General features: G+C 36.6%; 1 protein-coding gene across 1 annotated transcript in view; it reads left to right on the top strand.

Moving 5' to 3' along the window:
* The window catches only part of LRCH2 (leucine rich repeats and calponin homology domain containing 2), a 104,233-nt gene that overhangs the window by 11,908 nt on the left and 64,464 nt on the right, over positions 1-27,861 (top strand). Inside the window, exons 2-3 of the mRNA XM_024988537.2 lie at positions 20,851-20,995; positions 24,673-24,799. Of these exons, the coding sequence (XP_024844305.1) occupies positions 20,851-20,995; positions 24,673-24,799 (272 nt within the window). The remainder of the gene's footprint in view (positions 1-20,850; positions 20,996-24,672; positions 24,800-27,861) is intronic.

Raw genomic sequence — 27,861 nt, 5'->3', positions numbered from 1 at the left:
TTAGTCCTTTGTAATGAATTGAATTACATCACTTTTGTTGTAATGCTTCTCAAGACCTACTTGACTTCACATTCCAGGATATCTGGCTGTAGGTGATTCACCACATCATCGTGATTAACTGGGTCATTAAGAGCTTTTTTGTACAGTTCTGTGTATTCTTTCCACCTTTTCTTAATTTATTCTGCTTCTGTTCCATCATTGCTGTTTTATTCCTTTATTGTGCCTATCTTTGTATGAAATGTTCCCTTGGTAACTCCAGTTTTCTTAAAGAGATCTCTAGTTTTTCCCATTCTCTGGAACTCTGCATTTAGTTGAATATATCTTTCCCTTTCTCCTTTGCCTTTCATTTTTCTTCCTTTCTCAGCTATTTGTAATGCCTCCTCAGACAACCACTTTGCCTTCCTGCATTTCTTTTTCTTGGGGATGGTTTTGGTCATCACCTCCTGTGAAATGTTATGAACCTCCATCCATGGTCCTTCAGGCACTCTGTGTACCAGATCTAGTCCCTTGAATCTATTTGTCACCTCCAATTTATAATCATAAGGGATTTGATTTAGGTCATAATGAATGGCTTAATGGTTTTCCCTATATTCTTCAATCTGAGCCTGAATTTTACAATAAGGAGCTGATGATCTGAGCAACAGTCAGCTCCAAGTCTTGTTTTGGCTCACTGTATATGTCTTCTCCATCTTTGCTGCAAAGAATATAATTGGTTGACTTTGGTACTGACCATCTGGTGATGTCCCTGTGTAGACATCACTACATAGGGATGTACATATCTACTACATCACTACACAGTAGATGTACACATCTACTCCCTGTGTAGAGTTGGCTTTTGTATTGTTGGAAGAGGGTGTTTGCTATGACCAGTGTATTCTCTTGGCAAAACTCTGTTAGCCTTTGCCCTATTTCATTTGGTACTCCAAGGCCAAACTTGCCTGTTATTCCAGGTATCTCTTGACTTCCTGCTTTTGCATTCCAGTCCCCTATGATGAAAAGACATCTTTTTTTGGTGTTAGTTCGAGAAGGTCTTGTAGGTCTTCATAGAACCATTCAACTTCAGCTTCTTTGGCATTAGTGGTCGGGGCATAGACTTGGATTATTGTGATATTGAATGCTTAGTCTTGGAAACGATCAGAGATCATTCTGTCGATTTTGAGACTGCACCCAAGTACTGCATTTTGGACTCTTTTGTTGACTATGAGGGCTATGCCATTTCTTCTAAGATATTCTTTCACACAATAGTAGATATAATGGTCATCTGAGTTAAATTCGCCCATTCCAGTGCATTTTAGTTCACTGATTGCTAAAATGTTGATGTTCACCCTTGCCACCTCCTGTTTGACCACTTCCAGTTTACCTTGATTCATGGACCTAACATTTTAGGTTCCTATGCAGTATTGTTCTTTCCAGTATTGTTCTGGAAGTAAAACATTGGACTTTACTTCCATCACTTGTCACATCCACAACTGGGTGGGTGTTGTTTTTGCTTTGACTCCATCTCTTCATTCTTTCTGGAGTTATTTCTCCACTCTTCTCCAGTGACATATTGGGCACCTACTGACCTGGGGAGTTCATCTTTCAGTGTCATGTCTTTTTGCGTTTTCATACTGTTCATGGCAAGAATACTGAAGTGATTTGCCATTCCGTTCTCCAGCATCCCATGTTTTGTCAGAACTCTCCACCATGACCTGTTTGTTTTGGGTGGCCCTACATGGCATGGCTCATAGTTTCATTGAGTTAGACAAGGCTGTGGTCCATGTGATCAGTTTGGTTAGTTTCTGTGATTGTGTTTTTCATTCTGTCAGCCCTCTGATGAATGAGGATCAGAGGCTTATGGAAGCTTCCTGATGGGAGAGACTGACTGGGGGTGGGGGGGGGGGAACTGGATCTTGTTCTGATGGGCAGGGCCATGCTCAGTAAATCTTTAATCTAATTTTCTGTTGATGGGTGGGGCTGTGTTCCCTCCCTGTTTGTTGGCCTGAGGCCAAACTGTTGACCCATGCCTCCACTCCTGGACACTCACAGGCAAGTCTGACTCAGTCTTTTGTGGGGACACTGCTCCATTCTCCTGGCTCCTAGTGCACACAGGTTTGGTTTGTGTCCTCCAAGAATCTATTTCCCCAGTCCTGTGGAAGTTCTGTGATCAAATCCTACTGGACTCCAAAGTCAAATTCCCTGAGGGTTCTCAGTCTCTTTGCTGGATCCCCAGGTTGGTAAATCTGTTGTCAGTCCTAGAACTTTCTTAACAGTGCAGGAATTTCTTTGATGTAGTTGTTCTGCAGTTTGTGGGTCATCTGCCTGGTGGCTTTATGGTGCAGCTAATGGTGACCTCCTCTAAGAGGGCTTATGCCACATGCTGCGTGACCCAGGTCTGCTGCAGTCCGAGCCCCTGTCCCCACGGCAGGCCATTGCTGACCAGTGCCTCTGCAGGAGACACTTAAACACTCAAAGGCAGGTCTGCCTCAGTCTCTGTGGTCCTGCTGTGCATAAGGTTTTGTTTGAGCCCTCCAAGCATCTCTGGCGGGTATGGGGTTTGATTCTAAACGCGATTTTGCCCCTCCAACCGTCTTTTTGGGGCTTCCCCTTTGCCTTTGGACATGAGGTATCTTTTTGGTGGGATCCAACATTCTGTCAATGGTTGTTCAGCATCAAGTTGTAGTTTTGGAGTTCTCATAGGAGAAGATGAGCGCACATCCTTCTACTCTTTGATTGATTCCTGTGCTCATTTACACATCTGAAGGTTGTCAGGGGGCCTGCAGATTCTAGACACTAGGGGGACCAGCAGCTTTTAGACACATTCCCTAAGCATGGGTCACACACTTGTCATCAGTTACTTAAGCCAGACTGGTTCCTCCTCACCCTGCAGATCTTGGTGGCCGCCACTCGGGATTCTGGCTGTGACAGCTCTACCAACCCAGCTGGGGTTTAGAGTGGGTAGCCTATCCTTTCTCCAGGGGATCTTCCCAACCCAGGAATCTAACTGGGGTCTCCTGCATTTCAGGCAGATTCTTTAGCAGCTGAGCTACTAGGGAAGCCCCTGTAATATCTTTGAGAACCTTTAAAATGATGGGCAAATTATAGTGTCTTATTCTTTACTCTTCTTTTGATTAACAGTGAGGTTGAATGTATTTTCACATACATCTTGGTCATTGATAATTTTTATTTTTGAATCTATTTATGTCCTTGGCCCAGGCTTTATATATGAACTGTTAGTATCATTTTGCTTAAAAAAACTTTTTAAAATTTATTTTGCTGCACTGGGTCTTACTTGCAGCACTCTGAATCTTCGATTTTCGTTGGCGGCATGGGGATCTTTAATTGCAGCATATGAACTGTTAGTTTCAGCATGTGAGATTTTTGCTGTGGCTTGTGAACTCCCAGTTGGTGCATGTGGGATCTAGTTCCTTGACCAGGTATTGAACACAAGCCCCTGCATTGGGAGCACAGAGTCTTAGCCACTGGACCACCAGAGAAGTCCCTCATTTTGCTCTTTGACAGACTGTAGTTTTCTTTATGTAAAACTTATGTAGCTAAATCTAGAAATCTTTTCATTTGTGAATTATTTCTTCATTTGATGCTTTGAAAGTCCATCCCCAATTCTAGAATTGAGTGACTGTTCACTAAAATGTTTCTCTAGTTTTCTATGATTCATCTTTATGTTTATCTTTTTCTTCCATCTGAAACTTATTTTAGTAAAAGTTATGTGATGAGACTATAACATTTGTCTTTTGAAAATAAAAAGTTTTTGAGAACCATTTAATAAATAATACAACATGAATTCAAAATGCTAAATTTATAGTATAATCAATTTTATAGGGGCTGAAGTAGAGTGCCATTCTCAAACATCACTTTGATGTTTGAATGTCATTATACTGCATTATTTTTTTGTGAAATTGAAACAATATGTAGAATTTTCTACAGACAGCTGTGCGTAGAGCTTGCCCTTCCCCCCTTAAAAAATAAAGTCTTGTCTTTCCACGTGGCTTAGTAATTGTATGACTCAAAGTCCTTTTCTCACTGAGCATGCATGTAATCTGTCCTCTGGTTAGCAGCTGTGGTTTCTCCTTGCAGCATCTGTTTTTGTTTGCACCCTTGTTTCTCAAAGTGCCTGTGCTCAAAAAGAAGTCTTCCATTATTGGTTGCTGCAGGTCACTGAGGTCTGCTTGTTATTGTTTCTCATAACTGTTGGCTTTAAAGCATTTTTATTCACTTTTTTGAATATCTACATCACTTTTTTTCTCTCCACTGTACTTATGGTTAATACTTTAACTCATCATGAAGTAGCTTATAAATTCTTGAGCTGTGCATCTTATTCAATAAGGCTTCAGTGCTATAGCGGAGAAGGCAATGGCACCCCACTTCAGTACTCTTGCCTGGAAAATCCCATGGATGGAGGAGCTGGTAGGCTGCAGTCTATGGGGTTGCTAAGAGTCGGAGATGACTGAGCTACTTCACTTTCAGCTTTTCACTTTCGTGCACTGGAGAAGGAAATGGCAACCCACTCCAGTGTTCTTGCCTGGAGAATCCCAGGGATGGGGGAGCCTGGTGGGCTGCCGTCTATGGGGTCACACGGAGTCAGACACAACTGAAGTGATTTAGCAGCAGCAGCAGCTATAGACTGATTTTTCATTATCTTGTTCAGAATGACAGCACAATACCCTTTTAGGGAATACTGAATCAAGAAATCACCTGTCTTTGCTGAGTGCATCTGTTGAAAGCAGATGCCAGAGCCATGGGGTTGTCATTTCCCATCAAGTTCCAACATCAGAGTCTAATACTTCAAAGATATTCTCCATTCTTTTATCGACAGACAGCTGTGGTGCCTCGTGTTTTCTTGTTGCTTTTGTTTCTACTCCTAACATTTCTTTTAGATGAGAAAATAGATAAGGAAGCATTAGTATTTTAGAGCATATTAATCAGATACCATGTACACCAATTACTGAAAAGCACAGAAAATTTATTTTTTTCATTTTCATGTTGGGAAATAAGTATTTAAGTTAGTTGATTTTATGCACTTTCCTAAAGACATGTAATTCTAGCATATATTTTTCATGTAAATAAGAACTAAGTATAATGGTTTTCAGCATTTTATTTTGTACCTTTATGAACATTATACATCATTGGCTGCAAATTGATAATTTTCCTTTCATTTCTTTTGCTTATTTCCTCCAGGGATTTAAGAATGTTTACTCATTTCCAGTAGCTCTGAGGTAGTGAGGAGCAGTAATTAAGTGATTTGGACAATCTTTTATAGGTAATCATGAATAGAATTAGAATATAGTTCAGATACAGTCTAGTGCTCATCTACTAAGTAACAGTTATACCTAATTTTTCAGTCTACAGGACTTCTGTAAACTGTGAGATAAACCCCAAGGATGATGAAGTATTGGTCCCATCACAACATGTTTGTACAAATCACAATTTTAGTCAAACTAAGTGGGGGTATTTTTTTTTTTTTTTGCATAGTTCCTTTTACCGAAGTGTTATAATCTGAGCTGATAATATTTGGTGCTAGGAGGGAACCATAATTAGAATTTCTTAGAGGTGATATCTGATTGGCTTTTAACCTACCCTAACATGTAGTACCTGATTTGGTCCTTAAGGAATTTTGAATGAATGACACAGGTTATGATTCAGTTTAGGATGCTGCCTGGGAAATAAGAATGAGACTTGGAAGGTGAGAATGAGGATTTGCCTGCCTCTGTCTCAGACTCTGAGTGCAGAACTACAGAGAATTTGGTGCTTATAATATTTATTTTATCTTGTATATTTTCTGTGGTGAGGCTGCAACTTCTAATCTCTGGTCAATAAGGAATGTACATGGTAGAGTTGGGAGATAATATTCCATGGGTCTCGTGTTTTTACACATCTTACCAATGAAACACTAACAGCCCTTTTGTTCAGGACCATCTTTTGGAAGAATGAGATAATTTCTGTCTCGAGAGCAAAGGACAATTATGCTTATTATCAAGAAAAATAATGTTTCCTTTTGAACACAGTGCAGGCATATGTAGTATTATAAAAGATTTGAGTTCCCTTAATTCGGAGCTCCTTTTCTGTAGTGTGGTGTATTTTAGGTGCAGGTATCCATCTATACCCATATATGTTGCCCCTGTGAGATTTGGGGAGAAAGAGGAACTGCTACAGATATGCTGGTCATGCCACTTGCTTTGCTATGAGTAAATGAGTCCTTTGACTCACACAGGGGTTTCATGCCTTCTGCCAGCACCCATTAAACTGTTAGGCTAACTTGTTGGCTGACAAGTAGGTTGAAGTCTCAGATCCTTTAGAGTTCTTGACAAGTACTCAATAGAATGGTTTTGCCTGTAAGATGTTACAAACTTTTTGAAGAAACTTGTTTAATTTTTTTAATCCTTGTTAATTGAGTTGGTTAAAATATTGAGAAATTAATAAGGGTCCTCTCTTTTAAGGAGCCAAGAAAGCTGTGTGTTGGCTCAGACTAAGCAGTTCCGAAATGCTAAATTGGGAACAGCTGAAAGTTTTATAATGTTCATTATTTTCTTAACTAACAATTGGTGCTTGAAGTAAGATTTTTGTTCTGCTTCCTATTGCAAGAAGAAACCTAGGATATGAATGTAGTTAGGAGATTTAGACTTTCTTTGACTCTACTTTGGGGTTCCAATGGAACAGAATATTTGAAGTCTGAGACAGGAAGTCACAGTGCATAATGTGTTGGAGGAATGGATGAGCACACATAAAACATGGACTTTGAAGTCATATCTGAGTTGGGAACCTCTGTGCTGTCAATTATTAGTAGTAGTTTTTTAACATTAGACATGCCATTCAATATGTCTTTGATTCATGTGTATAATGAGGAGTAGTGGCTACCTCATAAGGTTGTTTTGAAGATTAGAAATTGTGCAAAGCCTATAGCCTTCAGATCTAACATATATGGAAGGTACGTGTTTATGTTCATGTACGCAAGTGTGTGTATGAGGTATTTGCTTTAGTTCCACTTAGGTTATTGTTGATGTGAATTTACAATACTGATTTCAAATTATTTCTCTACTTAACTGTCATATTTCTTTAAGCAGAAAATTCTCTATCTCTGTTAACGATGAGCCTTTGTTCTAACAACACCCATCATTTGTTAGACATTTTTCCATAGGTGAAAATGTGCCAGTTTTTCAAAGATGATCTAGGACTTTTTTTAAATAAGAGCAACTATAGCAGTGTGTACTATTAAATATCACTCAGAGAAGACTCATGTATCTTAGTTCATTTTAACAATTTGTGACAAAAGTCATACAGCCTTTTGTACAGTGAATAAGACAAAACTGAAATTAGTATAGTATAATAGTATACTTTCTGAAAATAATTTGCTGTACCTTGGCAGAAATGATAGCCAATGGGCCAAGAATTGTACTTGGTGACAGATGGACCCATCTATGGCTCTTGTGGCTGCAGCTTGGGAGGCAGCAAACAGATTTCCATTCCATCTGACTCCTTTTCTCCCTTCTCTAGCTTTTCTGACCTCTGAAACTTGAGTGATACAGAACATAATTTGGATCAGATTATTTAAAATGATCTATTAACATCTCTAACAGGCTCCCAGCAGTTTTACAAGGAGCAGTTTGAAGGAAGGCAAGAAACAGTACACAGTCTGTCTACTGTTGAGTTATTGCCAATACTGCTTGATATGATTTATAATAAAAACTAAGATGAAACCTAGTTCACTGGTGATACAGGTTTTTATCCTCAAGGATACTAATTAATTGAGTTATCACCTTACTACTTAAGAAAAAAAAATGTACAACTATTAAAATATTTTTGCGGGCATTTTCTCATTAATTCTGATAAACTATTTTTGAGAAATGTGTTTGTTTCCTGTGGCTGCTGTAACAAATGACCCATAAACTTGGTGGTTTGAAACAACAGAAATTCACTCTCTTATAGTTCTTGAGACCAGAAGTCTAAAATAAGTCTTTTGAAGCTAAAATCAAGGTTTCAGCAGGGCTATAAACCCTCTGGAGACTTGATAGAATCCACTCCTCACCTCTTCCAGCGTCTAGTGACTGCTGGCATTCTGTGACCTCATCACTCCAGTGTCTGCCTCCATCTTTCACATGGCCTTTTCCTCAATGTGTCTCTCGTTTCCCTCTGTTGTCTTCCTATAAAGATATGTGCGATGGCACTTAGTACCCACCTGGGTGATGCAGGATAATCTCCACTGCAAGACACTTAATTATATCTGCCAAAAAATTTTACCATATAAGCTAACATTGACAGGTTCCAGGAATTATTAGGACCTGATATCTTTGAGGGGCACCATTCAGCTCGCTACAGGAAGATAAAGAGCAGAATTTAATTTCTTTTCTTGTGTGTGTGTGGGAAAGGTGAAACATTTTTACAATTGTCTTTTCCCAAGTCTTACTTGTCCCCTGAGAAGGTAGACTTTAAAGCTGTTGTGAAATGAATCTCACCATCAGGAAGAAATTAAAAGTGTGTTTTCCATCTTTAGATGGAGCCATATTAAATAAAATACCAATTTTGCATGTATTTCTTGAGTATAATATGTTCTTTCTTTATATTATTCTAGTTGCCTTAGTGCATGTGTTCATTAAATGATTTTTAATGTTATAAAATCTTATTTAATTGTACATCACAGGATAAAAAATTAAATCAAAGGTTAAATTTATCCATTATATCTATGTAAAAGTTAATTTTTACTTTTTTGAAGGAAAATATGAGATACTGTTAGTGTGAGATAGATCAAGAAATTAAAATACAGATTGTTTTGTGTTATTGGCTACCTTTGTCTCTATGGTTGTATTTTTCTTTTGGCACTGTTATTCTGTTTACCCCATTCTTAGAAAAGATGTTTATACAGATTTAAAATATTGGAAAAGCCTAAATCAACTATACTCCAATTAACAAGTAAACAAATAATGCAATGAGCCCCCTAAAATAAAACAAAACAAAAAAGAAAAAATATCTGAAAAAGCCTAGAACAAGATTTTCTTAGAGCCTTTATAATGGCTTGAGTTTTAATTTTGACTTTATTATACTTTATTTGCTTTACTCAATTATACCTGAAAAATAATTGTAATTTTAAGTGGTGTTTACTAAATAAATGTATTAGCTCATTCAGAAAATAGTTTATGAATGAAAATTCATTTGAATTCCCTAAGGGAGCTCATAATATTACTTTGTAATTTAACTGAGTCTTGTTTTTGGAGGGGAAGGAATATAAAGCATCACACAATAATAAATATGCAAATTATTAAAATAATACTTTGGTTTTATTTAAATTATTAAAACCATTGGTTATTAATACTGACACTTTTGCTTTTTCCCCAGTTGCTTCTTTGAATGTTCTCTTTTTTATGGTTCTTGTATTTTCTGTTGACTATTATTTTTAGTCTCCTCTGCTTGCTCTTTTTTTTTTTTTTTTCTCTGCTTAACTTATAAACATTGGTCTTCTGGATGGCCCAGTCTTGAATTTCTTTTTGACTTAGTACTCTGATTTTAGGTGATGTCTTCCATTTCTATAATTTTATAGTACTAACCATATTCCCACAACTTTCAATTTTATGTATCCATCCCAGACCTCACGTATGAGATCCAGAATGATCTGATTAGCTTGCCATTTCACAGTCCCTTATCTTTCAAATATCTCAGTTTGTACAAATGTGAAATTGAACCCTTGATTCTATCCTCTTCTTCAAAAGGCAAAACAAAGCTGTATAGCAAAAATAAGAATAAAAATCCTGTTCCACCTCTCACTTTTCTGTTAAGTAGCATCATGTAGTTGCCTAAGCCAGCATTCTGGATTCCATTCTTTTTTTTTTTTTTTAAATTATTTATTTTTTAATTGAAGAATAATTGCTTTACAGAATTTTGTTGTTTTCTGTCAAACCTCAACATGAGTCAGCCATAGGTAAACCTATGTCCCCTCCCTCTTGAACCTCCCTCCCTTCTCCCTCCCTTTCCCACCCCTCTATGTTAATACAGAGCCCCTGTTTGAGTTTCCTGAGACATACAGCAAATTCCCATTGGCTATCTGTTTTACATATGGTAATGTAAGTACTCTCTGCATACATCTCATCCTCTCCTCCCCTCTCCCCGTGTCCATAAGTCCTTTCTCTATGTCTGTTTCTCTATTGCTGCCCTGCAAATAAATTCTTCAGTACCATCTTTCTAGATTCCGTATATATGTATTAGTATAGGATATTTATCTTTCTCTTTCTCACTTACTTCACTCTGTATAACAGATCTACCTATTTTGAAAAATACTCCTTTATATTGTGGTGAATGCATATCATAAGATCTATCCTTTTAAGATAGATAGGTTCATGTACCTCATTAGAACTGACTCAAATGTGTTCCTTTTTATGGCTGAGTAATATTCCATTGTGTATATGTACCACAACTTCTTTATCCATTCATCTGTTGATTGACATCTAGGTTGCTTCCATGTTCTAGCTATTGTAAATATTGTAAATAGTGCTGCAGTGAACATTGGGGTACATGTGTCTTTTTCAGTTTTGATTTTCTCAGGGTATATGCCTAGGAGTGAGATTGCTAGGTCGTATGGTGACTTTATTCTTAGTTTTTTAAGGAATTTCCATACCATCTTCCACAGTGGCTCTATCAATTTGCATTCCCACCAACAGTGCAAGAGGGTTTCCTTTTCTCCACACCCTCTCCAGCATTTATTGTTTGTAAACTTTTTGATGATGGGCATTGTCACTGGTGTGAGGTGATACTTCATTGTAGTTTTGATTTGCATTCTCTAATGATGAGTGATATTGAGCATCTTTTCATGTGTTTGTTAGCCATCTGTATGTCTTCTTTGGAGAAATGTCTGTTTAAGTCTTTTTCTCACTTTTTGACTGGGTTGTTTGTTTTTCTGGTATTGAGTTGTATGAGCTGCTTGTATATTTTGGAAATTAATTCTTTGTCAGTTGTTTCATTTGCTGTTATTTTCTCCCATTCTGAGGGTTGTCTTTTCATCTGGCTTATAGTTTCCTTTGCTGTGCAAAAGCTTTTAAGTTTAATCAGATCCTACTTGTTGACTTTTGTTTTTATTTATATTCTTTAGGAGGTGGGTCATAGAGGGTCTTGCTTTGATTTATGCCATCAAGTGTTCTGCCTATGTTTAAGAATTTTGTAGTTTCTGATCTTACATTTAGGTCTTTAATCCATTTTGAGTTTATCTTTGTGTATGATGTTAGTGTTCTAATTTCTTTCTTTTGCATGTAGCTGTCCAGGTTTCCCAGAACCACTTAATGAAGAGGCTATCTTTGCCCCATTGTATATTCTTGCCTCCTCTGTCAAAAATAAGGTACCCATAGGTGTATGGGTTTATTTCTGGGCTTTCTATCTTATTCCATTGGTCTGTATTTCTGTTTTTGTGCTAGTACCATATTGTCTTGATGACTGTAGCTTTGTAGTATAGTCTGAAGTCAAGAAGGTTGATTCCTCCAACTCCATTCTTCTTTTTCAAGACTGCTTTGGCTATTTAAGGTCTTTTTTGTTTTCATATGAATTGTGAAATTTTTTGTTCTAGTTCTTAGTAATTTGATAGGGATCACATTGAATCTGTAGATTGCATTTGGTAGTTATAGTTATTTTCAGAAGGTTAATTCTTCCTACCCAGGAACATGGAATATCTCTCCATCTGTTTATGCCATCTTTGATTTCCTTCATTAATATTTTATAATTTTTTGTATGCAGTTCTTTTGTCTCCTTAGGTAGGTTTATTCTTAGATATTTTATTAGTTTTGTTGCAGTGGTAAATGGGATTGATTCCTTAATTTCTCTTTCTGATTTTTCATTGTTAGTATATAGAAATGAAAGTCATTTCTGTGTATTGATTTTGTATCCTGTGCCTTTGCTAAATTCACTGATTAGCTCTAGGAATTTTCTGATAGTTTCTTTAGGATTTTCTATGTGTAGTATCATGTCATTTGTGAACAGTGAGAACTTTACTTCTTCTTTTCTCATCTGGATTCCTTTTATTTCTTTTTCTTCTCTGATTGCTGTAGCTAGGACATCCAAAATTATGTTGAATGATAGTGGTGAGAGTGGACACCCTTGTCTTGTTCCTGATCTTAATGGGAATGCTTTCTGTTTTGCACCATTGAGAGTAATGTTTGCTTTCGACTTATCATATATGGCCTTTACTATGTTGAGGTAGGTTCCTTCTGTGCCCATTTTTTTAAGAGGTTTAGTCATAAGTGGGTACTGAATTTTGTCAAAAGCTTTTTCTGCATCTATTGAGATTATCATATGGTTTTTATCTTTCAGTTTGTTAATTTGGTGTATCACATTGATTGATTTGCATATATTGAAGAATCCTTGCAACCCTGGGATAAACCCAACTTGATCATGATGTAGCTTTTTAATGGTGAGCTTTTTAATGTGTTGTTGAATTCTGTTTGCTAGAATTTTGTTTAGGATTTTTGCGTCTATGTTCATCAGTGATATTGGCCTATAGATTTCTTTTTTTGTGTTGTTTTTGTCTGGTTTTGGAATCAGGGTGATGGTGGCTTTGTTGAATAAATTTAGAAGTGTTCCTTCCTCTGCAATTTTTTGAAAGAATTTTAGAAGGATAGGCATTAGCTCTTCTCTAAATGTTTGATAGAATTCACCTATGAAGCCATTTGGTCTTGGGCTTTTGTTCTTTTGGGAGATTTTTGATCAAAGTTTTGATTTCAGTGCTTGTAATTGGGTTGTTCATAATTTCTATTTCTTGCTGGTTCAGTCTAGGAAGAGGTCATGTATGGATGTGAGAGTTGGACTATAAACAAAGCTGAGCACCGAAGAATTGATGCTTTTGAACTGTGGTGTTGGAAAAGACTCTTGAGAGTCCCGTGGACTGCAAGGAGATCCAGCCAGTCCATCCTAAAGGAGATCAGTCCTGGGTGTTCATTGGAAGGACTGATGTTGAAGCTGAAACTCCAGTACTTTGGCCACCTGATGTGTAGAGCTGACTCATTTGAAAAGACCCTGATGCTGGGAAAGATTGAGGGCAGGAGGAGGAGGGGATGACAGAGGATGAGATGGTTGGATGGCATCACCAACTCGAGGGACATGGGTTTGGATGGACTCTGGGAGTTGGTGATGGACAGGGAGGCCTGGTGTGCTGTGTTTCATGGGGTTGCAAACAGTCAGAGACTACTGAGTGACTGAACTGAACTGAAGAATCTGTTTCTTCCAGGTTATGCATTTTGTTGCCATATAGTTGTTCATGATGGTCTCTTATAATCCTTTATATTTCTGCATTGTCTGATGTAACCTTTCCTTTTTCATTTCTAATTTTGCTGATTTGATTCTTCTGTCTTTTTTTCTTGATGAGTCTGGTTTGTCAATTTTGTTTATCTTCTTGAAGAACCATCTTTTAGTTTTATTAATCTTCATTAATTAATAATTAGTAAACCTTTACTAATTAATAATCTTTATTTATTTTTCCTTTATTTCTTTTTCATTTATTTCTGCTCAGATATTTATGATTTCTTTCCTTCTGCTAATCTTGGGTTTTTTTTTTTTCTTTTTCCAGTTGTTTTAGGTATAAAGTTAGATTGTCTATTTGATGTTTTTCTTGTTTCTTGAGGTAGGGTTGTATGTCTACAAACTCCCCTCTTAGAACTGCTTTTGCTGTATACTGTAGATTTTGAACTGTCATGTTTTCATTGTCATTTGTTCCCAGGATATGTTTGATTTCCCTTTTTTATTTCCTCAGTAACCTGTTAGTTATTTAGAAATGTATTATTTAATCTCCATGCATTTGTGTTTTACAGTTTTTTTTTTTCTTGTAATTGATATATGCGTTTGTGTTTTACAGTTTTTTTTTTTTCTTGTAATTGATATCTAGTCTCATAGCATTGTGGTTGGAAAAGATGCTTGATACAATTTCAGTTTTCTTAAATTTACTGAGGTTTGATTTGTGACCAAGATGTAGTCTATTTTGGAGAATGTTCCATGTGCACTTGAGAAGAAGGTGTATTCTTCTGCATTTGGATGGAATGTCCTGAAGATATCAGTGAAATCTGTCTCATCTAATGTATCATTTAAGACATATTTCCTTATTAATTTTCTGTTTTGGTGAACTGTCCATTGGTAAGTGGGGTGTTAAAGTCTCCTACTATTATTGTGTTACTGTCCATTTCTCCTTTTATGTCTGTTAGTGTTTGTCTCGTATATTGAGGTCCTCCTGTGTTGGGTGCATAGATATTCACAATTGTTATGTCTTTCTCTTGGATTGATCCCTTGATCATTATGTAGCGTCCTTCCTTATCTCTTGTAGTATTCTTTATTTTGAAGTCTACTTTTTCTGATATGAGGCTTACTACTCCTGCTTTCATTTGCTTTCCATTTGCATAGAATCTATTTTTCCATCCTCTCACTTTCAGTCTATATGTGTCTTTAGGTCTGAAGTGGGTTTCTTGTAGACAGCATGTATATGAGTCTTGTTTTTGTATCCATTCAACCAATCTGTGTCTTTTGGTTGGAGTATTTAATCCATTTACTTTTAATTATTGATATATTTGTTCCTATTTCCAGTTTCTTAATTGGGGTTTGTTTTTGTAGATCTTCTCTTGTATTTCCTGACTATATAAGTCCCTTTATCATTTTTTGTAAAGTTGATTTGGTGGTACTGAATTCTCTTAACTTTTGCTTATCTGAAAAGCTTTTAATTTCTCCATCAATTTTGCATGAGATCCTTGCTGGGTAGAGTAATCTTGGTTCTAGATTTTTCCCTTTCAGTACTTTTAACTATATCCTGCCATTCTCTTTTGGGCTGCAGAGTTTCTGTAGAAAGATCAGTATAACCTGTTCAAAAATTTTGTCATACCCTTTCTTTTTCTCTTTTTTTTTTAATGGGACCCCTGTAATTCAAATGTTGATGTGTTTAATATTGTCCCAGCGGTCTCTGAGTTTATCTTCAGTTCTTTTCTTTCTTTTTACTTTATTCTGCTCTTTAGCAGTTATTTCCACCATTTTATCTTCCAGCTCACTGATCTTTTCTTCTGCTTCAGATATTCTGCTATTGATTCCTGCTATAATATTTTTAATTTCAATTATTGTGTTCTTTGTTTCAGTACATTTACTCTTTAATTCTTCTAGGTCTTTGTTAATTGATTCTTGCATTTTCTTCATTCTATTTTCTAGGTTTTTGATCATCTTTACTATCATTATTCTGAATTCTTTTTCAGATAGTTTGCCTATTTCTTCTTCATTTATTTGGACTTCTGTGTTTCTAGTTTGTTCCTTCATTTGTGCATTATTTCTCTGCCTTTTCATTATTTTAAAAAACTTACTGTGTTTGAGGTCTCCTTTTCCCAGCCTTCAAGGTTGAATTCTTTCTTCTTTTTTGTTCCTGCCTGTCTAAGGTTTGTCCAGTGGTTTGTGTAAGCTTTGTGTAGCATGAGATTTGTGCTGAGTTTATTATTTTTTTTGATGGGCAGGGCTGAGTGAGGTGATAATCCTGTATGCTGATGATTGGGTTTGTATTTTTGTCTTGTTTGTTATTTGGATTAGTAGTAGCACAGGGTGCTACTGGTAGTTGGGTGATATTGGGTCTTGTATTCAAGTGGTTTCCTTTGTGGGAGTTCTCACCATTTGATATTCCCTTGGGTTAGGAGTTCTCTGGTAGTCTAGGGTCTTGGAATCAGTTCTTTCAGGGCTTGATCTCTGGCCAGGAACAGAGATTCCACAGGTAGTTTGTTACGGCATTAAGTGAGATTAAAACAGATACCCAAAAATGAGAAACCCAAGATGATCCCCAGACAAATGGCAGTTACAAAATCATGCAAATAATAATTAAAATAGTGGAATATGCACATATACACATACACACATAAGCAAAATCAAGATAGTCCAACAAAAATAAAGTACAATAGATTGACCCTGCAAACACTGGAAACCAAAAATGATATCCACCAGTTAAGAACACTAACTGAAACACAAACTAAAAAACAAAACTAAAGCAAGGTGCCAACTGGGGATAAAGCAATGAAAACAAAACTAACAAATATGAGAAAAAAGAAAGAAAAGAAAGGAAGAGTAGATATGCAAAGTTAAATAGAGGTAGATAAAGAAAATTTATATATATTAAAAATTAACTGCAAGGGGAAAGGAACAGTAGAAAAAGCAAACAAAGGAATAAATGTAGAAAAAATAATAGGTTTAAGAAATTTAAAAATTAAAATTAAAAAAAGAGGGAATAAAAAAGAAAACTCTACAGAACTGCAAAAGGCCAATGTAGAGGTAGAGGTTTATAACAGGAATAAAAAGTGTGATTGAAAAAAAAAAAAACCTCAAAAGCTTAATTATATTTCATAGTGCTAATAAAATCAACAACTACAACAGAGGAAAAAAAAAAGGAAAGAAAAAAAAAAAAAGAAACTACAGAACAAGTCAAAATATAAGAAGAATAAATGTTTTTCTTGAGTCACTGCTGTCAGGGTTCTTTCCCTTGCTGGGAGTCACAGTCCACCTCGCCTACCTAGGATGCCCTCCAGCACTGTTCTGGTCTCCAGATCTGCAGTGAGGGCAGCTCAGACTCTAATCTGGTCCTGCTCCTTTGTGTTCTTGCCTCCAATGTCCACAGCTCTCAGAACTAGTGCATTTTCTCTTGTGGGAACTCTCAATGTCCTTTTATATATTCCATAGACATAGGCTGCCTAGTTGATCATGTGGATTTAATCTGCAGCTTGTACAGCTGGTGGGAAGGTTTTGGGTCTTCTTCCTTAGCCACACTGCCTCTAGGTTTCAATTGTGCTTTTATTTCTACCTGTGTATGTGGGTTGTCTACTGGGGTTTGCTCCTGAGCTTTCCCTGGAAGACTTGTGTCTGCCCCAGTGAGAGTTAAGCATGAAGGTGGCACAGCTGCTTGGGTTGCAGGGACCCTGGCTGTGCCAAGTGTGCAGGGACACAGACTGCCTCAGCCACAGGATTTATGGCCCTATCAGAGTCTTTTTTTCTAGCCTCTGGTGATCAGAGGGCCTCCTTGGCTAGTATTTCTCCATAGCTCCACCTGTTCAGGCACTTAGAAGGCTCCATTGTCTAGGGTCCTTCTCTGTTGTTGGGTGCATCAGGTGCTTGATGGGCCAGCCTCTCTATTATTCAATTGCTGGCGATGGCCTGTGGGGAGAGAGAGACTGTGGTGATGGTTCCACCCCACTATGCATGACTCACAGTATCACCTTGCTTCCATGGCTTTCCTCCACAGGCATTTCCCACCACAGTCTTCTCCTTCAGGTCCCCTTGGTCCATCTCTCTGCAGTTAACAGCAGCGCTCACCCTGGGATTGCTTTACAATCCCTATGCTCCAGCTCCCACTGCTGCACCTTGTAGGGGACCTGTGTCCCTTTCTGGGGTACATACGGCTGTGGCAAGGACTGTCTGATTCTCATTCCATTTAGGCTACCACAGATCAGCTGCTTCACTCTCAGCCTTAAATGTTTCTCTTGTGACCCAGATAATTACCTTGATGTGGGAATTGGACCCCTGTTTCAGTTCCCCCACCCACCGAGGGCAGGTCCAGTCCTACTAACACTCCTGTTTTCCCTCTTAGTTCCTTCATCCTACTGAGTTTTGTTTGGTTCTATATATTCTTTTCTGGTGGTCAGGTACTCCTATCAGCTCTCAGCCGGTGTTCTGCAAGCACTTCTATCCTACTTCTCTGCCATCTTGTTCTCCTTCCAGTCTTCTCTGGATTCCATTCTTGATTACGGTCTCTTATTTATCCCACATAGACAATTACTTGCCCAATTCCTGTAAGTACTAATATCAAAATATATTTCAAATTCTATTTTTTATCTTTATTCTTGCCATCTCCATGCAAGCTACCATCATCTAATTCTAGGGCACTAGAATTTATGTATTATTTATGAGTATTTACTAAATATTATACAGAATAACAAACTGGGCAGAATTTGTTTTTAGGATTTCAAATTAACTGTAAACAGTAATTTTCAACTCCTAGAGTTCTGAAGTTATAAGGATAAGAGGTAAAAGTCAAATGTAAAAGAAATATTCTAAACTAAAAAAAAGAAGTCTTAATTTTTCTCCCTCAATAGAACTGCATGATGCCTGGGTATCTAGAGGAGGTGAGCCAGTAAATTGAAAACTTCTATTTCAGGTTCAGATTTTGATTTCTAATAATCCCATCTATCCTTTTATTTAGTTATTCAGAGTCTTTTGGTGAGAAGAAGAAGAATCCAAATTAACTTTTATATTATATAATCATAACTAAAATTTTCTTTAGCCAGTTACAAAATTTTGCATTAGGTGAATGAATGTGTGCATGTATACACACATATGTAAAAACATACATAGATATTAATATTCTGAATAGCAAATTATTATGCTGCTAAATAAATAGATGTCATCCTTCAGAGTGAGAAATTTTAATGTTGGTAGGAAGCTGTTCTTATGTGGGCAGACCAGATGAGGAACAGCAGCCTAAGATACACCATAGATGTTCTTCTTTTAACTTTTTATGTTATATTGGAGTATAGCCAGTTAACAAAGTTATGATAGTTTCAGGTGGACAGTAAAGGGACTCAGCTGTACATATACATGTATCCATTCTTCCCCAAACTCCCCTCCTATCCAGGCTGCTACATAACATTGAGCAAAGTTCTCTGTGCTATACAGTAGATTCTTGTTGGTTAACCATTTTAAATATAGCAGTGGAGAAGGAAATGGCAACCCACTCCAGTACTCTTGCCTGGAAAATCCCATGGACGGAGGAGCCTGGTAGGCTACAGTCCATGGGATCGCAAAGAGTCGGACACGAATGAGAGACTTCACTTTCACTTTTCACTCTCATGCATTGGAGAAGGAAATGGCAACCCACTCCAGTATTCTTGCCTGGAGAATCCCAGGGACAGAGGAGCCTGGTGGGCTGCTGTCTATGGGGTTGCACAGGGTCAGACACAACTGAAGCGACTTAGCAGCAGCAGCAGTATCAGTGTGTACATGTTGGTTCCAAACTCCCTAACTGCATAGATGTTTTTCTTGATAAAGGTAAATGATAGTCTTATGTTTTTAACCACATAAGTATAATGAAGTAGTGTTAGCAGTGTGTGTGTGTGTGTGCATGCGTGCTAAGTTGCTTTAGTCAGATCTGACTCTTTGTGACCCTGTGGAATATAGCCCTCCAGGCTCCTCTGTCCATGGGATTCTCCAGGCAAGAGCACTGCAGTGGGTTGCCATTTCCTTCTCCAGGGAATCATTCCCACCCAGGGATCAAACTTGCATCTCTTAAGTCTCCTGCATTGCCAGGTGGGTTCTTTACCACTAGCACCACCTGGGAAGCCCTTAGCAAAGTATATTCCTATGGTAAGATAGCTAATTTGATAATTGTTCAGGCAGAAGTTCTCAGGGGTAGGAGGGCTTATATTCCATGGGATGTTTTTTGACTACCATGACCAGAGGGTGTTAACTGGCGTCTAGTAGATGTTAGGGATGCTGCTAAATATCCTATAGTGCCCATGACAGCCCCATACAACAAATAGCTATACAATGCAAAAAGTCAATAATACTTTGGTTGAGAAACTCTTTTAGGGTATTTTTTTCCTGCCACATGATATCATAAGTATTTTTCAAAATTTCATTTAACAAAGTATCAATAGATGTATAATAGTTATAATAATTCTATTTGTGTGTGTATGTGCATGTGTGTGTGAAAACTTAAGTGAATAGAATTATTTATTTGTACTTGGAATAGTTTAAGAGAGGAAGGAATCAAGTGTAAATGCCAAGTTTCTGGCTTGAGCAGCTCATGAGGAGAATGTTGGTGATTATGACATTATGTAAAGTGAAAGAAACAGATATGTGGAAGAAGATCTTCAATTAAGATTTTGCACTTGCAGAATTTGAGGTACCTGAGAGATATGAAGAGGAAGTCCTAAAGATTAGCACATAGGTGTTCAAACATATATTTAATTTGAAATTGTCAGCATATGAATAGTAACCCTAGTTTTGGATTAAATCATCTAATAGAGTATGTCTTAAGGAAAAACCTTGACTTCTCAAGCTATGGGCCCCAGAGGATTTGGATCTAGTGATCTAGCTTTTGGGTGTAGGAAATTACAGCTTCTAGGCCTTTAAAAGCGGAGAAGGCAATGGCACCCCACTCCAGTACTCTTGCCTGGAAAATCCCATGGATGGAGGAGCTTGGTAGGCTGCAGTCCATGGGGTCTCTAAGAGTTGGACACGACTGAGCGACTTCACTTCACTTTGAGGAAAGAGTACCTTATATCAGAGTCCTTAGGAACAAAAACATTCACAGTATGGGTAGAGGAGAATCTAGCAAGAGACTTAGTAGAAGCCAGGGAGATAATAGGAAATGATCCAGAAGTGTAGTTTTCCAGGCCAAGGGAAGAGAAACATTTCCAAATGGATGAGTGGTGGTTGATATGGAGGCTTAGTGACCTTGGTGGACATAAAAAATGAATAGAAGGCAAATTATAATGGGTTGAAAAGTCCATGGTAAGTATGAAATATAGTTATGTTGTAGATTTATTTAAGTTTTGTTGTAAAGGAGGAAGAGGTGGATGGAGAGGGATGTGAGATCAGGGAAGGTTTTATTCATATTTTTAAATATCAGAGAGAATTCTTCATTGGTATTTAAAAAAAACAATATTTAAAGATATTGAAGTATATCAAGTGCAGTTTGTTAATGAACAGACTTTCCATTGAGTATATTTCTATATATTTTTTGCCTTCAAGGTGAAGGCAAAAGGTCAAGGTCAGTATTTTGAATAGTTGGTTGGATTCTCAGTAATTCAGCAAGTATGTAAATAGTTCTGTTAATTACCACAAATGTAGGTGTGTGTTTGACATGCAGACATTGCTTTTATTTTTCAGATCTTTCAAGAAATCGTTTTACAGAAATTCCTTCTGAGGTCTGGTTATTTGCACCTCTTGAAACATTAAATTTATACCATAATTGCATCAAAATCATTCCTGAAGCCATTAAAAACCTGCAGATGTTAACATACCTTAACATTAGGTAAGGAAGCAATTTTGGGGAGAATAAATTTTGTTTTTTTTTTTAATACAGTTCTAATGATTTTTAGTTGCAAAGGAATGTAATTGGTTTGGCTATGTAACCTATGTCTCAACAGCATCTTATTTGCATTTTCTATATGTCCATATTACTTTATAGATTTTTGGTCTTGTTCTTGAGAGCAGTGCTTCTCAAACTTCAGTGCCCAAAGGAACCAGATGCAGATTCTGATTTCATAGGCCAGCATTTCTAACAACTCTCTGGTAATGCCCATGCCTGCTGGTCCTTAGGTCACTTTGAGTACCAAGGCTTTAGAGCAGAAATATTTTGCTGAAATCATAGTACTACAACACAGGTTTATTTATTAGCACCCCCAATTAAAGTGGAACATTATAAAGAAACAGTTCTTGAGTTATATTTTTCACTCTTGTGACTTCTTGTTGCTACCTCAAGGATGGATAGATTGGGATGGGATTATTGGAAGGTTAGGAAGTGGATAATAGTTGATGTTAATAATAATTTCTTACTGTGTGCCAAGCAGTGTTAAAAATACTTTACCCATATTACCTCATTTCATCTTCACAACATTTTCAGATATGTGGTTATTATCCCTGCACTGCAGATGAGGAAACTGAAGCACAGAAGTTAACTATTTGCTCAAAATTACACATGCTGCAACTGGTAGAGCCAAGATTCTAATCAAAGCAGCAGTATGGCTGTAGAACTCTCATTCTTAGCTTTATGCTGTTTTTATAATAGACTGAACATTGAATAAGTATAAGAAAAAAAATGCCCTACCAAATGAGTGACAGTAAATGGGAAGTGGTATATTGTGACTTAATTTTAGAATCTTATTCTTATTTTTGTTTTATGTTTTGAATTATAAGGGAAAACTTCTTCCTTAATGAAGTTGCTTGTCTAAATTCTCAAATAGGGAAGTAGTAAATATAATTAATATACGTCAATGATAATGTTCCTTTCTCTGTGATATTGATCATGTATATCTCCCTCAGTGGGGTCACCTGGCAGTACATATTACTTTAACTGAAACAATTTTAACCTTAATATGTGTGAGAGTAATTTCCTTCCATAGATATTGGTCATTTGGGTTGCTCCTTTCTCTAACTGGGTACATAATCTCCTTGGCCTGGCTTTGGAAAGGTTTGAGGAAAGTGAGGTATTTTTAAGTTTTTTGTCTTTATTATCATTTTATTATGTTCTTTTATGGAAAAAACAATTTGTCAAAAATTGAATTGCATTTATATATTAACATTTATGGTATATCTTAGAATAGCTTTACTAAAACTTTTTGTGATTCTTTCCCATTTTGATCTCTAAAAGTTGACTTGTAATTTTTATTTACAGACACAATATTAACATAACACTTGTTCTAATGACTGGCTTCCTCTGGCTGTCTCTAAAGCATGTGGGAAAAGTGAAGATTTATGATTATTATCTATGTATAAAGAAATAGAGAGCTGACTTCTAATTCAATAAACCTGCTTCTTAAGGGAAGAAAAGAAACCAATTTTTAAACTTTCCTAGTATGAGGGAGATTAGATTGAGTTTTTATGTGCCATTCTTTTTCCTATTTATTTATTTTTTATTTTGGTGAAAAGATTTTAAGAAACTTGTAAGATAATTTTTAGCTTATTCTTTCTTCCTGTATACTATGCTTCTTTTCAGTAGAATCCTCAGGAAGACCCTCTGTGCTCCAGACAGACCACTTTCCCAAGGATTGTACTTGATCCTTAAAGTGCAAGAGTTGTGACAAACACCTAGCATATTTGACATTCCAACAGTCTGGCTAGGATTTCTGGTCTTGGGGCATTAGCCTTTTTTATTGAAGTCTGTGCCATGTGATTAAACCAGTCTAGTTTTTCTGGACATCCTCTGCAGGCATAAAATGGGGCAAAAGGGCTTGAAGTCCCTCTCTTGGGGTAACACTGGAGTTTTATTGCTGTGTATGTTATATAAAATGCTATGTACAAGCCTATAAATATCACTTTGAAAAGCAGGGAAAATAATAGCAAATTGCTAATGAATGCTTGATAGTATGTAAATGTAGTGGTACACTTTATATATATTTTGGTAGTAGAGTTGTCTTAGTCCATTCATGGCACTATAACAGAATACCATAGACTGGGTGGTTATAAACAACAGAAATTTATTTTTCATAGATTTGAGGGCTGGAAATTTCAAGATCAAAGTGCCAGCTGATTCAGTGTCTGGTGAAGACCAGTTTCCTGATTTACATAGATAGATGACTCTCTTCTAGCTGAGTCCTTACATGGAGTAAAGAGCAAGGGAACTCCCTGGGGTCTCTCTTTAAGGCCACTAATCACCTCCCAAAAGCCCCACCTCCATGTACCATCACGTTGGGGATTAGGCTTCAATATTATAGTTTTGAGTGGAGAGAACACAAACATTTAGTCTACAGCAGGGATAGTTCAGGTCAATCTACATTGGCATGCAAATTTGGCCAAAATTAGTTTGAGGGTAAGGGACCCAAAGCCAAATCGCCTGGATTTGAATCCTGGTACTCTCACTTACCAGCTCTGTGACTTTGAGCAGTTTACTTAATCTCTTTTAGACTTTTTCTTCATCTGTAAAATGGGCATTATGATAGTATCTATCTTCCTAAAGTAGGTTGTTGTGAGGATTAGTCAAGTTAATTCATGTGAGGTGCTGTGAACGTGGCCTGCTGCTGCTGCTGCTGCTGCTAAGTCACTTCAGTCGTGCCCAACTCTGTGCAACCCCATAGAGGTGCAGCCCCACTCTGTGCAGCCCACCAGGCTCTCCCGTCCCTGGGATTCTCCAGGCAAGAACACTGGAGTGGGTTGCCATTTCCTTCTCCAATGCATGAAAGTGAAAAGTGAAAGTGAAGTCGCTCAGTCGTGTCTGACTTTTAGTGACCCCATGGACTATGGCCCTCCAGGCTCCTCCATTCATGGGATTTTCCAGACAGCAGTGCTGGAGTGGGGTGCCATTGCCTTCTCTGGAACATGGCCTGCTACATAGTAACAAATGTTAGTTGTCCTTATATTTAAATAAATCTGCAGAGACGGGAATGTTGTATCAACTATGAGCTGAAATGAAGGTGCTAGTAGACTGTTCTACCATAAACCTGCAACAAAAGAGAATGGGTTAAGGTTACTACGTATTTTTAAAGGTATAATTCTATTCATTCTTTCATAAATTTGAACACAGGGCATGCAAATTTATCCTTGGAGCCTTCCCCTAGTGAGAGATGTAGAGGTATTGAATATAGTGAAATTATACCAGAGAGCAAGGTTCTGGCAATTCTTTAGCTCGGAAGAATTTTGAGAATTCTGTTAGAATTTTCTCTAGCTCAGAAAAATTCTGAGTTTTGAGAGCTGGTGATGTGTAGGACAATATTACAGATCACAGTTCAGGCTTGTGCCTGGGCACGTGACTTAACCAAATTTAACCTTTAATTTTATTTGTATAATGCAGGTAATACCACCTGTCTTGTTAGGTTAATATGAGGATTTAATGAGACAGTGCATGTAAAGATATTAGCCTGTTACAAAGTAAGCAATAATTAAATAATAGTTGTTATTTAGTGAAAAATTCTTAATTTTGAAGTGATTTGTTCTTTTTCAACATACTTCATTTCAGACTTATTTCTCATAATGAGACTTTCTTATTCTTTTCAGTCGAAATCTTTTATCAACATTGCCAAAATACCTATTCGATCTTCCCCTTAAAGTTTTGGTCCTCAGTAATAATAAACTGGTATCCATTCCAGAAGAAATCGGAAAATTAAAAGATTTAATGGAATTGGTGAGTAAAATAGTTGTATCGATTGTATGTAATGTGCATAACACATATCTTTATATTTCAGGAGATTAATTCCTTTATGTAATTTCACTTTAATTAAAAAAAAAATCTTGGTATATGCCTAAGTTCTCTTTAATGATATTTCGAGATACCCTTGCTTATGTCTGATTTTAGCTCACAACTACAATAAAAACCTTGGTTGTTCCTTAGTCCTAGTGAGATCAGAAGACTTGCTTACAAATCTTAAAAAATACTTTCAGACAAATAAGCAATTGTCTATCCTTTTTGTAGACAGTAAAGTTCTTAGATCAGAAAAAGGTAAGGTTATTTTTTTTAAGGTTTTACAGGACTTCAATGAAGTCTTCAGAGAGAGGAGATAAGAAAGAAAGTACAATGCCTACATGCAGTAGAATTAATAAAATGACCTTTGTCTATATCCCCATGTAATTTTATAACACTTTTGAAATGAAGATAAATGGAAAGAGGCCTTTATATATAATTGATTGTAGAAATATAGGAATAATTTAAAATAATTACTTTGAACATATCATTTTAGGTATTATAGGACAATGAACTCAGAGAAACATAATCAAATCTTCAAAACAGTGAGCTATTTTCACATCTTTCTGTTACTTCTACCTTACACAATATACCATGCTGTTTTTTTTTTTATTTTCTGTTTTATCTTGAGTAATGCTTTTCCAATACATAGATTTTTTTCAAGTGTTCATAAATATGATTTTTTATGTGTGGAGGGCGAAAAGTTTTCTTGAGGAACTTATGTACTAGTTTATAGTGGGAAATTAATGTACAAATAGAATGTAATGAACAGAAATTTCAGGAATGCCTTTTTTAAAATTCATAAGCATATGCAGTTGTAATGCAAGGAAACTTCCTTGAGTTTAGTCTTATTATGTTGTAGAACCACAGAATTTTAATATTGTAAGAAATCTTGTAAGTAATCAGATAAAACCACTTCCTAATGCAGGAATCCCTGACACATCTAGTTGTATATTTTCAATGGTGGACAAATCTGTGTTTGTGTATCTGAGGCAGCCCTAATTCTCTTTTGCAAAATTTTGTTAACTTTCTTATTTTGAACTAAGATACATGCCCCATCACTTTTATCCATTGGTCTTGAGACTATCATGTGAAGAAGTATAGATACTGATAACTTTTATTCCCTTCAGATATTTATAATTTATTGTGTGTGTACTCTCCATTTTACCAAACTCTTAAGACCTGTTTTTCTGTGGCTTAAATATTTTTATTACCTTTATTCCTTTTTATGGTTTCTATATTTCTATTCTTTATTGCCTTTTATTTTTAGCTATTTCTATCCTTAAAATGCTCCCTTTTATTATAGTCTCTTTTAATGTAACACTCAGAAATGAACAGAAGATGCCAGATGTGATCTAACAAATTCATAATATAAGGGGTTCATTACTGTCTTTGGCATGCACACTGTTAATGTTTTTAAAGATTTTTATGTACATTCTCCTTTAAGATTCTATGATTCTGGGACTTCCCTGATGGTCCAGTGGTTACGAATTCACCTTGCAATGCAAGGGATGCAGGTTCCATCCTTGATCAGGGAACTAAGATCCCACATGCCATCAGGCAAGTAAGCCCACTTGCCACTAGAGAGCCAGAGCGCTGCAAGGGAAGATCCTGCATGATGCAACAAAGATCTTGTGTCTGCAAATAATACGGGAAGAAGCCAAATAAATATTTTTTTAAAAAAGATTCTATGGCTCTGTAATTTCTTTTTTTCTTTCTTTTTCATTCAGTTTTTAACCCTATGTTTTAAATTACATTACATGAGATAGTTTTTGGATAAATGAAATTTCAAAAATATTTAGGATTTTGAGATTTAGTGTAGTATTTTTATTTAAACAGAATATTAAAACATATTAATCATTGTTTTACTAGCACTGTAAATTTATTGCACTTTCAACTTTCAAAATCAGTAACAGTGGATAGATTGCATTAGGGTGGCTAATTGATAATTTTATTTTTTGAATTGACAATTTACATCACAGAATTAATTTGTGGATATTACCTGTCATTGGAATGTTTTCCCAGGACAGTATATCCTAGGAATGTCATAGCCAGCTATAGTGAAGTCTGTCATTAGATCTAGGAAATACTCTCAGGCCTTCAAATCCCAGCTAAGTATTTTGTAGAGTACCCATTGGTGAGTAGTTCAGTATCCTGTGCCGGGTTTGTTTCTTCTATGAAGTGGCAGCTGCCTGTCAAATTTTTATTATTTTTTTTGTAGGGACATCTTCAGTATTAGGCTCTTTTGGGAGGGAGCCATAGTATCTAATGGATGTTTTTCCGAAGTTTTCTTATCCATCATTTGGACTATCCTCAACACAATAGCTAAGATGATGTTTGTCAAAACATAAGTTAGATTGTGTCATACCTCTGTTTAAAAGTTTCTGGTACCTGGCCACATTTCTGAGTAAAAGCCAAAACTTTTCCCTCCATCCTAGTCTTCCCCTTGCCCACTTTTCTCTAGCTACACTGGATTCATTGCTGTTCTTAGTACATGTTACATATGCTTTGCTTAAGAGCCTTTACATTTATTGTTCCTTCTGTCTGGAATACTCCTTTCTTATGTATTGGCATGGCTCATACTCTCAATTCCGATAATAGTGCTCAAATATTAACTACTTTATGAAACAATCTAAATTCCTATTCTTCTCCAATATTACTAACACTAATTTTCCTTTACCCTGCTCTGTTTTTTGCCTCCATAGCACTTCTAGCATATTGTGTAATCTACTCCTTTTGCTATAATGCAGTATCCATAAGGAGCTATGAGGGCAGGACTTTTTGTTTGTTTTATTCATTGATACGTCCCCAGCACCTAGAACAGTGCCCAGCAAATAGTTCGTATTTGATAAATAGTTGTTGAATGAAGATGGCATGTAGATATATTTTAAAATCTATAGATGATTAGATATTATTTAATGTTCTTTAGGGGCTTCCCTGATGACTCAGTGGTAAGTCCACTTGCCAGTGCAGGAGATGAGGGTTTGATCTCTGGGTTGGAAAGA

This window comes from Bos taurus, chromosome X (genome assembly GCF_002263795.3).
Source record: "Bos taurus isolate L1 Dominette 01449 registration number 42190680 breed Hereford chromosome X, ARS-UCD2.0, whole genome shotgun sequence".
In the NCBI taxonomy this organism is placed as follows: domain Eukaryota; kingdom Metazoa; phylum Chordata; class Mammalia; order Artiodactyla; family Bovidae; genus Bos; species Bos taurus.
This window is presented reverse-complemented; position numbering and strand designations above follow the sequence as displayed.